The 14493-nt window shown below is 41.2% G+C and overlaps 1 protein-coding gene across 7 annotated transcripts in view; it reads right to left on the bottom strand.

The window, feature by feature from the left end:
• The window catches only part of Greb1l (GREB1 like retinoic acid receptor coactivator), a 236824-nt gene that overhangs the window by 76123 nt on the left and 146208 nt on the right, over positions 1-14493 (bottom strand). For 6 of the 7 annotated variants that reach the window (XM_039097272.2, XM_039097267.2, XM_039097268.2 and 3 more), the window contains one exon: positions 3492-3620. The exons of the other annotated variant lie outside the window; for it this stretch is intronic. In XM_039097272.2, the coding sequence (XP_038953200.1) occupies positions 3492-3620 (129 nt within the window). The remainder of the gene's footprint in view (positions 1-3491; positions 3621-14493) is intronic. 7 annotated transcript variants of the gene reach the window in all.

Genomic DNA, 14493 nt, shown 5'->3' with positions numbered 1-14493 from the left:
GAATGGATACAGAAAATGTGGTACATCTACACAATGGAGTCAGCTATTAAAAACAATGACTTCATGAGATTCTTAGGCAAATGGATGGAAGTAGAAAGTATCCTGAGTGAGGTAACCCAGACGCAAAAGAACACACATGGTATGCACTCACTTATAAGTGGATATTAGCCCCAAAGCTTGGAATACCTAGGAAAAAATCCACAGATCATATGGAGTCCAAGAAGAAGGAAGACCAAAATGTGGATGCTTCATTGCGTCTTAGAAGGGAGAATAAAATACTCACAGGAGGAAATACAGGGACAAAGAGTGGAGCAGGGACTGAAGAAAAGGCCATGTATACACTGCCATACGTGGGGATTCATTCCACATGCAGCCACTAAGCCCAGTCACTATCACTGATGCCAAGAAGTGCTTGCTGACAGGAGCCTGATATGGATGTCTCCTGAGAGGCTCTGCCAGAGCCCTGCTGATACAGATGAGGATGGTTACAGCTAACCATTGGATTGAACACACAGGAACTCCAATGGAGGAGTTAGAGAAAAGGCTGAAGGAGCTGAAGGGGTTTGCAACCCAAAGGAAGAACAACAATATCAACCAACCAGACTCCCCAGAGCTCCCAGGGACTAATCCACCAACCATTGAGTACACATGGAGGGACCCATGGCTCCAGCCACATGTGTAGCAGAGGATGGCATTGTCCAGCATGAATAGGAGCAAAAGCCCTTGGTGGCTCGTTTCCCCTAAGTAGGGTAATTCCAGCACATTAAGTTTGGAGTGGGTAGGTGGGAGCATCCTTATAGAAGCAGGGGGAGAGGGGAGAGGGCATGGGAAATGGGGAAAAGGGGATAACATTTGAAATGTAAATACATAAAATATCCAGAAAAAATAAAATTAAAAAAATATCTGCAAAAATTATACTTAAAATCAACAGTGATTAATAAATATCATCAAAGCAGAAATAGTTTAAAGAAATAGCTTGTTCAAACTGTGATTCAAAAAAAAACTGTTTGAATTAGGTGCCATATACCAAATGATTTTTGAAAATAAGATCTACTTTTTGTAAACAAAAATAGTGTGTGTGTGAGTGTGTGTGTGTGTGTGTGTGTGTGAGTGTGTGTGTGTGTGTGTGTGTGTGTGAGAGAGAGAGAGAGAGAGAGAGAGAGAGAGAGAGAGAGAGAGAGAGTCTGCATGTGACTGCATGTGTCCAAAGAGAGGTTGGATACTGTGGAACTGAGATTACAAGCAGTCGTGAACTGCCTGGTGTAGGTGCTGAACTGAACTCAGGTCTTCACAGAAAATAGCAGACAATTTCAAAGCAAAATATTTTTTTCAAAACATATTTCTTGTGATTTTTTTCTTTTAAAAAAACCTTGAATTCCTCATTTTGTGGAGCTTGCTGATTCAATGTTCCTAGTACCACCGAACATCTCTGTGTCCATTGTATTTCTAATAAACTAATTGTTAGAGGCCTAGTCAGATTCATATTCAATTCTTTTCAAAAGAATCTAGAAGCAGCTGTAAATGTCTACCAGAGGGCAAAGAGCAAACAGCTTTCTCTCATGTGGGGATATCAGGAGTGATTAGTGGGGATTCAGAAGTTGTCAGCCTAATTCTTCTTTCTTTTAAGATTTCATCTTTATGGTCCAAGAGTGGTGGCACATTCCTTTAATCCCAGCACTCAGAAGGCAGAGGCAGGCAGATCTATGGGGTTGAGGTCAGCCTGGACTATAAAGAGAGTTCCAGTACAGCCAGGGCTATTACACAGAGAAACCTTGTCTTAAAGAAAGAAAGAAAGAAAGAAAGAAAGAAAGAAGAGAGAGAGAGAGAGAGAGAGAGAGAGAGAGAGAGAGAGAGAGAGAGGCAGGCAGGCAGGCAGGAAGGCAGGCAGGCAGGCAGGCAGGCAGGCAGGCAGGCAGGAAGGCAGGAAGGCAGGCAGGCAGGCAGGCAGGCAGGAAGGCAGGAAGGCAGGCAGGCAGGCAGGCAGGCAGGCAGGCAGGCAGGCAGGCAGGCAGGCAGGCAGGCAGGAAGGCAGGAAGGCAGGAAGGCAGGCATGCAGGCAAGCTTCATTCCCCTGGTACTGAAGTTACAGGCAGTTGTCAGCTGCTTAAACCAAACCCCCAACTCCTGGGTTGGAGGAGAAGACAAGGTGGGTTTTGTACACTGTGATGGCTAACCTTCAGAACAGACAGCAAAATGATCAGTCCTCTGTCTCCGCTGTCTTACCATTTATTCTTCTTAAGCACTGGGTTTTTGTAGGGTTCCATCCTTTACTCACAGCCTGCCTCTTCCCGTACCTTTCATGACTGATATTAACCTTGATGGTTTGACCTACAGGTTGTAGCTCTCCTCCATAGTACACATCAGTGAGTGATGAACAGCTCCATTCATTCAGACTCCACATGTCCACACAATCTTCTCTTGGAGAGTCTGTCCCTCCTTCCACAGTTCCTCTCTCAAGCGATGGCATCATTAGCCCAGAAAGATGGCTGTTGCCTGAGACACTGTCCTCAGGCCCATAGTAGTCTGCCAGGCCCATCTGATTTCATTTCCTGGGGACTCTCATTTTGCCTTCCCTTTTCCAACCTGTTAACACTCTGGTTGAGGACCTCGGCATCCCTCACTTGAACTAGTGAGATGACCTCACAGCAGTATTTCTACCTCTTGTTTGTTATATGTTACTGCCAAAACGATCTGGTTCAAATTCTAGAACAGGTCATTTCTCTGTTCCGTAAGTGTAGGGTGAACTCCATGTTCCTCAGCCTGCCTTCCTGTGGCTCTTTTCTTGTTTACTGACCACTCATCACCTGACACTTTGAGTTGTGCATCTTATATTTCAAGTTCAGTATTTAAGAAAGTTCTTGCATTGTCTTGTAATTTTCCTCCTTTCCTGCTTGTTTTATTTCTTTTTTTTTTTTAATAGCAGATCTTTGTATGTAGCTCAGGCTAACCTCCTCTCAGCCTCCTAAGTGCTGGGGTTAGAGGTGTGTACTGCTACATTAGTGCTCGGTTTCTTACAGCCATGTGTTTCTACTGTGACTGGAATGTGGGCTGTCTTCCTCCCACTCCTTTGGACAGCATTCCCTCTCCATTTTTAAGACCAATCTCTTCTAAGGATCCACCCACAATCATTTGAGATGTTGGCTAAAGCACACTAACAGATCGTGTAGGCCTATCAGCTTTACTGGATTAGGAGGCACTATTTGTTTTTATAACCTCAATTGCTAGTCACAGCAGGAGCATTAAGAAATGTTTGTTGAGCAGAATCAAACTGTGGTTATCGTCTCTTTGTCATTTTGACTCCTCTGGTTGGAACGCAGCGAGTGCAGAGCTTTTTGTCTAGCACTGCATTCTTCTAGGCAGCCCCATGGCCATCTTCAACTGGCAGCTACAGGGAATGCAAGCATCTGTTTTCAAATATTTGTCAATGAAATTTCACAGAAGTCTTTTGTTATTTATAAAAAAAGAAAGAAAGGAAGGAAGGAAAACATCACCTGCAATAAAAGGCTTCCCTACAACCTGCAAAGGTAAAGGCAGTGGTTTCACCACATTCTTATTCCAGGTCAGGTCCTGAGCTCCACTTAAATTGATTGCAGAATTAGCTGGACTGAGAGCCGGCGAATCTTAAAATGAGAGAGGTTGTTTAAATTAGCAAGCATTTAGATATGCAGGAAAAAGGTTAATTTGGCATGGGTGAGCTGAGAAAAACAGGAGGGAGGGTTTAGTTCTCTCCTGGAACCATTCAGATGTTTTAGGAAGAATGTGTATGCATTCAGATTTAATTAATTTTTATTTGAGACACATGCACTAGGATTTAGTATATGTTAGGTGCTATTATAAGTACATCAAATATATTTGTTCCCTTGATCCATGTAATATTTTGTACTTTAGGTCATGGTAGTGCATCAAACTCAGATGACCTGTCATTGGGGTGGGTATCTACACTCCATATCCAAACTATGTCCACAGTTCCTTCAAAATTACATTTTAATGAAATACATCTATCACTGTACAAATAAATTTCTTATGTGTGTGTATGCGATTGTACTTGTATACATTCACGTGTGAATGAATACATATGTGCAGAAATAGACCGAGGTCATGTCGAGCAACATCCTCAATTGCTTACCACTTTAGTTTTTGAGACAGGGTTTTCCTGAACCCGGTGCTCATTGATTTGGTAAGACTGGCTAGTGAGCCACAGGTGTCCTCATGTCTCCTTCTCCAGCACTGGATTTACAAGTGCTGTGCTGCTCAGCCAGTAATCCAAGCATGTGAGAGGATGACACACAGGTTCAAGGTTAGCCTGGGATTGATGGGAACTCAAAAAAAAAAAAAAAAGAAAGAAAGAAAAAGAAAAAAAAGGAGTCCTTGTGTAGCTTCAGAATATCAGAAGATGCTATGCAGGCTGCTATGGGAGAAAGCTCATGAAAGTTACAATGCTGAGGAGCAGGAGGATATATATCACAGGTGCAGTAACAACAAGAATGTTATGGGGATAACCAACTGCTTTCTAAGTGGGCTTAAGGCCTGCCCCACAGGAAGAAACCATGTGTGGTGGTCAATGGTGGGGAAGCTCATTGGCCCTAGGTGTGAACCTAGTAATATTGTTTTGGTCAATAGACATAGAATCAGAATGACCTCTGCACTGTCTTCCTACTCACAGCTCAGCACAGCTTTCAGGCACCATTGGAGGACCTTCTTTGTGGAGTGGACAGTAGTTCACACGACACTCACAACTGCTTAAAGTGCAGAAAATGAGTGTCTGTGGAATCATAAATGTGTCAGTCATAAATGGGACAGCCGTTTACCAGGCCTCTCCCCGAGGCTCAGGGAATATCATGATTAGTGGGGCAGGGATGAAAAGACTATCAGAACAAGAGGCTAGGAGGGCTGGGATGAAGTAGTGTCTTCTAGATATGACACACTCATTAACTTATAGCAGCTCTAGCCACACAGACCTTCCAGCATGGGTGGAGAGGGGCTCATGAGCTCCACCTTTAGCTGAGGAACTATATGGTCTTCCACACTACAGCGGATGGGTTCAAACCCATGACTACATGAGCAGAGCAAACAGGACTCATTGGGTCATTAGGCAAAGAAAGACATGAAGTTGGAGGAAACAGTGGGGTAGGGAATGTATCCAAGGGGAGGGGAGAGGCGGAGTTGGGGGTGGTGAATATGATTAAAATACATTTTATGCATATATTAAATTATCCACATATAAAATATAATATTTTAAAAGGGTGTGGAAGCCGGTGACAAGGCTCAGTAGATAAAATGGTCAGTGATGAACACAAAGGCCTGGGTTCAGATCCCAAGGACTCAGGTAAAAAGCTGAACTGCTTGACGTGTACGTGATAAGGTACAGTACACTGTTATAAAGCACGGAATATCTAAGTTTATTGATTATATTTAATACGCTCATTCAGTATTATATGTTTATAAAAGCACTAAGATTATAACTACAAATAAGTTGCTCAGAAGAAGTAAAAAGATCTATTATGAAATGTTAAAGAAAACTAAGTAAATGAGAAGATACCATGTGATCATGGATCAGGAGACTTAGTAAGGGTAAGTGGGCACTGCTGCCCAAGCGTTCTGAGATTTACTGCAGTCTGCACCAGCATCCAATGAGCTTCGTCCAGAAACTGGCAAGCCAATCCTGACATTCACAGGGAAATACAAGGGACTCGGAGAACCAAAATAATCTATGAATAATCTAATAATCTAAGAATAGCAAAGCTAGAGAACTTACTTTTCTCAGATCAGAGTCCCACACAAAGCTGTCAACATCATAGACGTGGCATTGGCACATGATGCACACAGATAAGCAACGGCATTTAGAATCTACACATTAACCCTTTCATCTTAAGAACAGTCGAATGGTGAGTGCTAGGACAAGAGTGCTAGGAAAACGCATTGGACAAGAAAGCATTTTTTTTTTCCGGCCATTAGTTCGGGGATAACTGCATAGCCCTATACAATAGTCCTCAACCGTCACACTACACACAAAAATTAAGTTAAAATGGATTTAAATGCAATAGTATTTCTGTGAGTTTGAGGCAAGTCTGGACTATATAGAGTTCCAGGCTAGTTGGGATGACACAGTGAGACCTTGTCTCTAGCAATATGTAACAGCTAAATGTAGTATCTAAAGCTTTATCCTTCTCAGAAAATGTAGAAATGATGCTCATAAACTTGGCATTATGCAAGTATTTTTTAGGTATGAGTCAAGAACATAGCAATAAAGAAAAAGATGGTTTTCGCCAGAAGAAGAAAGATAAATGAGTTGGAATTCATGAAAACAGAAACAAACTGTGTTCAAAGGACATAATCATAGGAGTGAATGAACTGGGTTAGTGGGGCACTCCTTTAGTCTCAGCACTCTAGAGGCAGGGGCAGGGAGAGCACTCGCTCTCTATCTCTCTGTCTCTCTCTGTGTATGAGACAGAGACAGAGAGAGAGACAGAGATAGAGAATGGGGGTGGGGGGAAGCTAGAGTCTTTGGTCATTGCTTGTCAAAGTACAAAATGGGGCAGTCTTGTAGGCTCATAATTCCTCCAACTCTCCCAGGCACGAAATTAGAAGTGAAAGCAAATGTCTTAAAAAGGAACTGCCTGCAAATGTTCTCAGAATTATCTTCCTTTTATTGGTTGGTTGGTCATTGACTGAGAATTGAACATGCTGGCCATAAAGTCCTCCAGTGAGTCCCAGAGAGTCCAATAAGTATCCAAATGTTAACAGAAATATCCACTCATTGACAAATGGATAAACAAATTTCAGTTTAGAGAATAGACTTTTACTCATCAGTGAAAGGAGATAGATTACCAGCATATGCAACAAACGAGTCAAGTGGAAGGAGCCAGTTGGCAAATGCCAATAAAATGTCTGGAGTACAGAACTGCAGAAACAGAAGGCAGATTTAGAGCTGCTCTCAGATGAGGAGAGGGCTAAGCAAGGACTGTGAGGATTCTCCTCAGGGTGAAGACGACTATTGAACATGGTGGTGCACTGAGGCAGGAAGACCAAGAGTTCCAAACAAGGCTGAGTTTTATGTGAGATCATGTATCAATAACTCACTACATCCTCCAACTTGCAAACTTTTAATGGTTGAATTGTATGATGTAAAATTACATGTCAATGTCAATAAAATCATTATTCAAAATGCCACAAGTACTCGATAATATAAACAAATCTTTAAAAAAAGCATGATGTAAGTAAAACAGAGGAACCACATGTGACAGCACAGATAATTTATTACACACAGTCAACAAAAACCAGAAAGAGAAAAAAAAAAAAAAGCAACTGCTGGTTGGCCTGCATCTCACTGGCCCACCTTCAATATCAATAGGGGCTCCACTGGACAATGCCTTGTGAACTCACTCTCTTGGAGAAAGTCTCCTACAAAGCTCACACCTGACTTTTGCAGTCTTTTGTCTCTAGGCCTTCTTCAAGACCATCAAGATCCCTGAACACTGTAAACCAGTCCAGAAATTCAAGAGAATATAATACTTCAGAAGCAGCTCTCAATTAGTGAACTGCCTCAGTGGTAGAAGTCATGTCTTTAGAAGGTAATTCTGGAAGGCCTTTGGTATGCTTCTTAGTGAATCTGATAGGTACATACCTTTGGGGGCTATAACAATCACATAGAAAACACTTGCTTTCACTGACTTACTTTTGCTTCTAGGCATCACTTCCCAAATAAATTCCAATACTCAAGTTCTTATCTTAGGTCCTAATTCTTTTAGGACTCAAACATATCAACAATTTAAAAGAGAAAAAGGCAAAAAATACAGAGTTCATAGAAAAATTAAATAGTTTAAGAGATTCAATGTCAATAATAAGAGAGATATAAGTGAAAACCACACTCAGATGCCATTGTTCCCTGTTGGAATGACAAAAATCCAAAGGTTTCCACAATAGTTAGCGTCTTTGCAAAAATGAACTGCCACATTACACTGGTTCAGCCTCCCTGGAGATTGGATCTATAGAGATTATGGGTGAGCACACATCAGTTCAGCAATTGCTGGACATTGATACACAAATAAGAAGTGGTATGTGAGCCTGGAGTGGTGGCGCATGCCTTTAATCTCAGCACTCAGGAGGCAGAGGCAGAGGCAGGTGGATCTCCAGGACCACCGGGGCTACATAGAGAAACTTTGTTTCAAAGAACCAAACCAACCAACCAATCAAATCAAACAAAAAAAAAAAACCCAGGATATATGTAGACATTACTCATTGCTGACTTACTTGGAAGCATTATAAACACCCTCCAGTGCTGGGTCAGGCTAGGTAATTACGGCACATTTGAGAAGCATGGTGATTCATTGCACTAAAGAGAGGACACTTTTTGCTCGGAAGGACCTCTCAGTTGTAGCAATGTGAAAGTGAGCCAGACATGCAGGCAGTGTACAACCGGCTGCCTCTGGAGCGAGCAGGTGCGTCAAGGAGAATTGTTACTTTCCCTTGATTAAATAGGCATAAAGGACATCTAGAGATGTCTTTCTTCTTTTGTATCAGTGTAAACAAGTATTTGATGGAAGCAACTTAATTTTGGTTCCTGGTTTCAGTTCATTAAGTTCAAGCCATACCAGGCCCATAAGAAACTGATTACAGTGACCATCTGCTTGTAGACAGGCATGTAGAAACTAGGTATGGAAGAGAAACTTACTATACACATATGAACATACCATATATGTACATATATATGTAAACACATGCACACAGGTACTAGCTAGGATTTCTATTGCTAATGAAACACCAGGACTAAAGACCAAAAATAACTTGGGGAGTAAAGGGTTTATTTAGCTTTTGCTTCCACCTCACAGTTCATCATCAAAGGAAATCAGGACAGGAACTCACAACTCGGGAACACAGGAACTGATGCAGAGGCCATGGAGGGCTATCACTTACTGGCTTACTCCTTGCTGTTTGCTCAGCCTGTTTTCCTATAGAAACCTGGACCACTATCCCAGGGATGGCCACATCCACAATAGGAGGGCCCTTCCCTGTTAATCACTAATTAAGAAAATGACTTACAAGTTGGCCTACAGCCCAATCTTATAGAGGCATTTTCTCAGTTGAGGCTACCTCCTATCTGGTCACTGTAGTTTGTGTCAAGTTGACATAAAACTAGCCAGGTATTCTAAAAACGTTAAACATTTCAAAATAGTAGAATAAATTGATATTATTGATATTATTATTATTGATAAATAAATAAAGATAAAAATGCTTACATGTAAGCTGACAAATAGTATTTTATATACTTAATAATGTTTATTAAATATATAAAGTAAAAGTTTAGTTCAGTAGTGGGTTACGCAGAGTGATTTTAATTTTTTAAAAGATTTATTTTTATTTTATGTGTATGTTTGTGCATCACATGTATGGTGCTGCTGGAGGAGGCCAGAAGAGGGACTCTTGAGTGTGAGGACAAATGGGTCTCTGATTCCTGTGCCTTCTCTTGGGTTCTTTTCCTTCTGTTGGTTTGCCTTGTTTGACTTTGATTTGATGTCTTTTGTTTCAGTTTATTATATTTTATTTTGTTATTGCCTCTTAGGAACCTGTTCTTTTCTAATAAGAGTCATAAAGGAATGGATCCAGATGAGAGGGGAGGTGGAAAAGCACTGGGAGGAGTAAAGGGAGGGGAAACTCTAATCAGGATACATTGTGTGAGAAGAGCCATACTTGTATCTTTATCCTTCAGTTTCCTGATGCCTCTTCCTAATTCTTCTCCCCTGCTTTCTATCCATAAGCAATTATTGACCCACTTTTTTCCAGGTTATCTTGAATTGTCTGGAGTTTATATTAATAGAATCATGAATATTTGGGGAGCCTGGATGCTTTAACTTCCCAGAAATCTTTTGAGATCACCTCCAATGCTATGACCATGATGCATAACATCACATTGTGTGTATAGAGAAATTATGTTTAGACATTGAGTTGTTTCCTGTTTGGGGCCATCACAAAGAAAGTTGCCACGGATATTGCACACACTTTTCTATGGATCTATATTTTCTTCTCTCTTGAATAAACAAGACATGTGCTTAACAAGCAGTTAAAAATCTGCTTTTTCCCCTAAAACTTTTCCCATCTTACACTGAATGCATGTATTAAAGGGTTTTAGTGTTGTGTTGTGTTGTTTTTAGACAGGGTTTCTCTGTGTAGTCCTGGCTGTCCTGAAACTCTCTTTGTAGGCTTTGGGCTGGCCCCAACTCACAGAGGTACACTTGCCTTTGCCTCTTGAGTGCTGGGACTAAAGGTGAGGCTTATTTTTTTTTTTTTTTTTGGTTTTTTTTTTGGAGCTGGGGACCGAACCCAGGGCCTTGCGCTTCCTAGGTAAGCGCTCTACCACTGAGCTAAATCCCCAGCCCTTATTTTTTTTTTTTTATTGTTGTTGTTTTGTTGTTGGTTTGGCATATACTCAGTGCTCAGTGCGGTCAGCCTTTACAGTTTAGTCATTCTACAGTGTAGCACAACACGATGGACTTTGTTACAGCATTTTATTTTTTATACGTAGAAGCAATTTTATTTTGATCTTTCACTCATTCGACTGGAAGCTTTCCCCCACCACTTAATAAAAAACAGTAGGAGATTGTATAATTTTTTCTTTTATTTTTTGAGGCTGTAATATAGTCACATTATTCTCCCCCTTTCTTTTCCTCCCCCCAAACCATCTCATAAGCCCCTCCTTGCCCTCTTTCAAATTTATGGTCTGCTTTTTCATTGCATGTATATATGTATGTATACATATTTCTGAATATGACTAGCTCACTGTCTCGGTCTGTATAATGTTGCTGTTCCTATGTATTCGGCACTGACCACTTGGTATTAGATAAGCAGTCCCCCCCTGGGCTTTCCCTGGGGAGGACGAGTTCTGCTCTCAACTCTCCTGAGTGCTGGCAGTTCTTTGTGTGGGGTTAGCAGTCTTGTGGTCTTTCCCCCATCTACTCTGGAGTCCTTGTTCAAACAGTTCATGTTTAGGCAGTCATGTTGGTGAGAATTTAAAAGGGTATTTCATTTTTTGGAAAGAGAATGGTTTCCATTCTTATTTATATATATGTATGTGTCCACGTGTGTGCCACGTGTGAGGGTGCACACATTTGTGTGTGTGTGTTATATTTTATTATCATTCATCCTCTTTATCATTTAACTGCCACCCCTCTTACTGCCCACTCCTTCCTACACAGACAGCACTGAATGCTGTCCCCAATCTTTCCACCCTTTCTTTAGATTTTTGTCTTTCTCATGGTCCTGCTCTATCTACTTTATGACCTAAACACATGCACATAAGCATGCACACACTTATTGTTGTTTTAATTTGCATCTTTTCACACTACTAGAACATTATTGTTATTCACACATTTCTCCTGCCTTCTTCCCCTTGCTTCTCTTCCTGCACTCATTTGAATTGAGACAGTCTTTCAGAGTGGCACAAGCTGGCCTTAAACTTGTGATCCTCCTGCTGTTGTGTCCTGAGTAGCTGGAATTATAAGTATTTGTCACCATACCTGGCTGTTTACTTTTTTTATTGTTGAATTTTGAAACAGACTTATTTATCCTAGATGGGGTTTTTTCTTCTTCTTCTTCTCTGGGACAGGGTTTCTCTGTGTAGTTCTGGCTGTTCTGGAACTTGCTTTGTAGACCAGGCTGGCCTCCAACTCACAGAGATCTGCCTGCCCCGGCCCAGTGCTAGGAGTAAAGTGACCTTAGATGGCTACTATTGAGGTCAGCTTATTGATGACTTCTCATACAGACTGCATTCTAGACAGTTGTCAGAGGGACAGAGGAGTCCAAGGGCAGGGTTTGGAAGCCAAGTGATGAGTCTACGAGTAAGGGGCCTCAGAAGCACACAGCATAACATTAAACATTTTGGACACTCAAACAGCAGTCCTAAACAGGAGACAAAGCAAAGGAGGTCAAGCAGTTCATGAAGGAGTCAGAGTTGAGAGGCACAGGCAGGTAGATCTCTGAGTTCAATGCCAGTCTGCTCTATACAGCAAGTTCCACGACAGCCTGGGCTACACAGAGAAACTCTGTCTAGAATCCCAGAGCCCCCAGAAAAAGAAGTACTGGGAGGAAACCATGCACATCCAGCTCAGGGTTGCCACAGTAACCTTACATGTTTTACTGTTTGCATGCGTTTGTATGTATAGTACATGTGTGTATAAAAGGGGCTCACATACATAGTGCACTTGCTGAAGTCACAGGACGACCTTGGTCGTCAGTCTTTGCCTTCCACTTGGTTTCGAGACAGGTCTCTCATCATTCCCAGCTGTGCATGCCAGGCTACCTGGTTCTTGTACCCATAGCTCATCTTCCCATAAGGGCAAATGAGTTACAAATGTGTACATTGCTGCATCTGGCTTCTATACGGGCACTGGGGGTCCAGAGTCTTCATGCATGCTCAGTAAGTATTTGTAGCACTCGACCCACCTCCCCAGCCCCTTCCCCGATTTTACATTTTAGAGAGCATCGTCCACTTGGAGGTTCCAGACTACAGCATTATTACGACAGAGGACAGCAACAGCCTCACTGTACAGTGAGCAGCTCCAGTGTGTGTTCCCCACCAGGATGTCTCATCATGGGCCTCAAGCAACAATCAACTGGCCACAGGCACTAAGTTCTGAAACCACAAGTCAAAAGAAACCTTTGCTCTATGTAAGTTTATCTTAGGTATTTGTTAGAGCAGTTATCACCCACCGCCTTCCTCTCTGTTTAGGTGCCCACAGGCGTGCAATCCTGAATGGCTTAGGTCTGTCCTTATTCTAATGGAACAACAGTGATAGGATCTTTTATGAATGACATTCATCTTATCTATGAGCCTCAGTCATAATGCTGGATACAGGAAGTTGTTTGCTCATTCTTTTTTTTTTTTTTTTTTTTTTTTTTTTTTTTTTTGGTTCTTTTTTTTCGGAGCTGGGGACCGAACCCAGGGCCTTGCGCTTCCTAGGTAAGCGCTCTACCACTGAGCTAAATCCCCAGCCCCTGTTTGCTCATTCTTAGTAATGTATTTCATTCTATAAATTTCTTCCCAGTACACTGCTGATGAACACTTGAGCTCCTTAATCAATTACGAGAAGCACTTGTGAAGAGGAGGCATGTAGATGACTCTTACAAGTTTATCTAGGGAACAGCTAAACTACAGAATGCTCATACTTTCTACTCTACAAAATAACTGGTGCACCGACTAACATTCTTTATGCTAGATATTTTAAATATTTAAACGTTTTCCTTGTGTGTGCCATCTTGTCTGTATGTGCACCATGTACACATAGGACCTGCAAACCTCATGAGACAAGGGTGTCAGATCCCTTGGAACCTGAGTAATGGATGGTTGTTAGCCAACTGCCTCTTTGTGCTAGGAATTGAATCTGGATCCTCTGCAAGATTAGCAAGAACTCTTAGCTTCTGAGCCATCTCTCCAGTTCCACAATTAACACTTTACCAATGGTGTTTTTTCTTTTCTGGTTTTTGAAATTTTGCCAACTATTGGCATACTTGAAATTACTGTGAATTTGATATTTGAGATATATACATATATATACATATATATGTATACATACATATTGGCTTCTCCTACCCTCCCCCCCCTTGCTCTTTCTTTTTTTCCAGATAGGTTTCTATGTATAGCCTTGGCTGTCTTGGAACTCATTCTATGGAACAGGCTGGCTTTGAACTCAAGAGATCCATCTGCCTCTACCTTCTGAATGCCCAGATCAAAGGCATGTACCACCATGTCCTGCAGCTTTTCATGTTTTTAATGTAGAATTACCACAGTGGATAATCATCTTTCCATGTATTTGTTAACTATTCAGGTTTCTTGTTTTATGAGGTACCTACTAACATAATTTCTCATATCTTAATATTGATCTGTCTTTTTCTTATTGGTTCAAAGGTGCCATTTTTCTTTGAAACTAGTTCTGTATTAATTTTACATATTTAACATATTCTTATTGCTTCATAACTTAGGGATTTTTGCATTTATTCTGGTTCTTTTTAATAACACAAAGTTATATTTTTAAAATACTGAACTGTGAGTCTTTTCTTTCACAATCAACATTTTGTGTTTCTACTTTTGAGACATTCTTCCTGGATCTGGATCTGTGGTAAGTCCATCTGCCTCTGTTATATGTCTATGTCATGTTTGGCTCATCTGAGGCAAGCCCTCTCGTCTGGTATTACTCATACTTCTTTAAAATACTAGCTACAACAGTAAGAACTTACTACTACAGTGGCTCACAGAGAGGGAAGTCCCAGTTCATAGCCAGTGTCTCTGATTGCAATAACAAGGATAACCTCATGAGGACTTTTCTAGGTTCATTTGAATGTCTCAGTCATTTAAAATCAGAAAGAACAAAACTGAAGAAAATGATTTGTTTCATTGTGAGTCTGGAGTTCAAATCCAAGGCCCCATACCTGTAAAGCAAGTGTTATAGAACTGAGCTACATCCTCAAGTAAGAAAGCACTTTGATACACATATTCATTTTTAT

The sequence above is a fragment of the Rattus norvegicus genome, chromosome 18 (genome assembly GCF_036323735.1).
Source record: "Rattus norvegicus strain BN/NHsdMcwi chromosome 18, GRCr8, whole genome shotgun sequence".
NCBI classification, from domain to species: Eukaryota; Metazoa; Chordata; class Mammalia; order Rodentia; family Muridae; genus Rattus; species Rattus norvegicus.
Note: the sequence above shows the minus strand (reverse complement) of the source record. Positions and strands in the feature narration are given on the sequence as shown.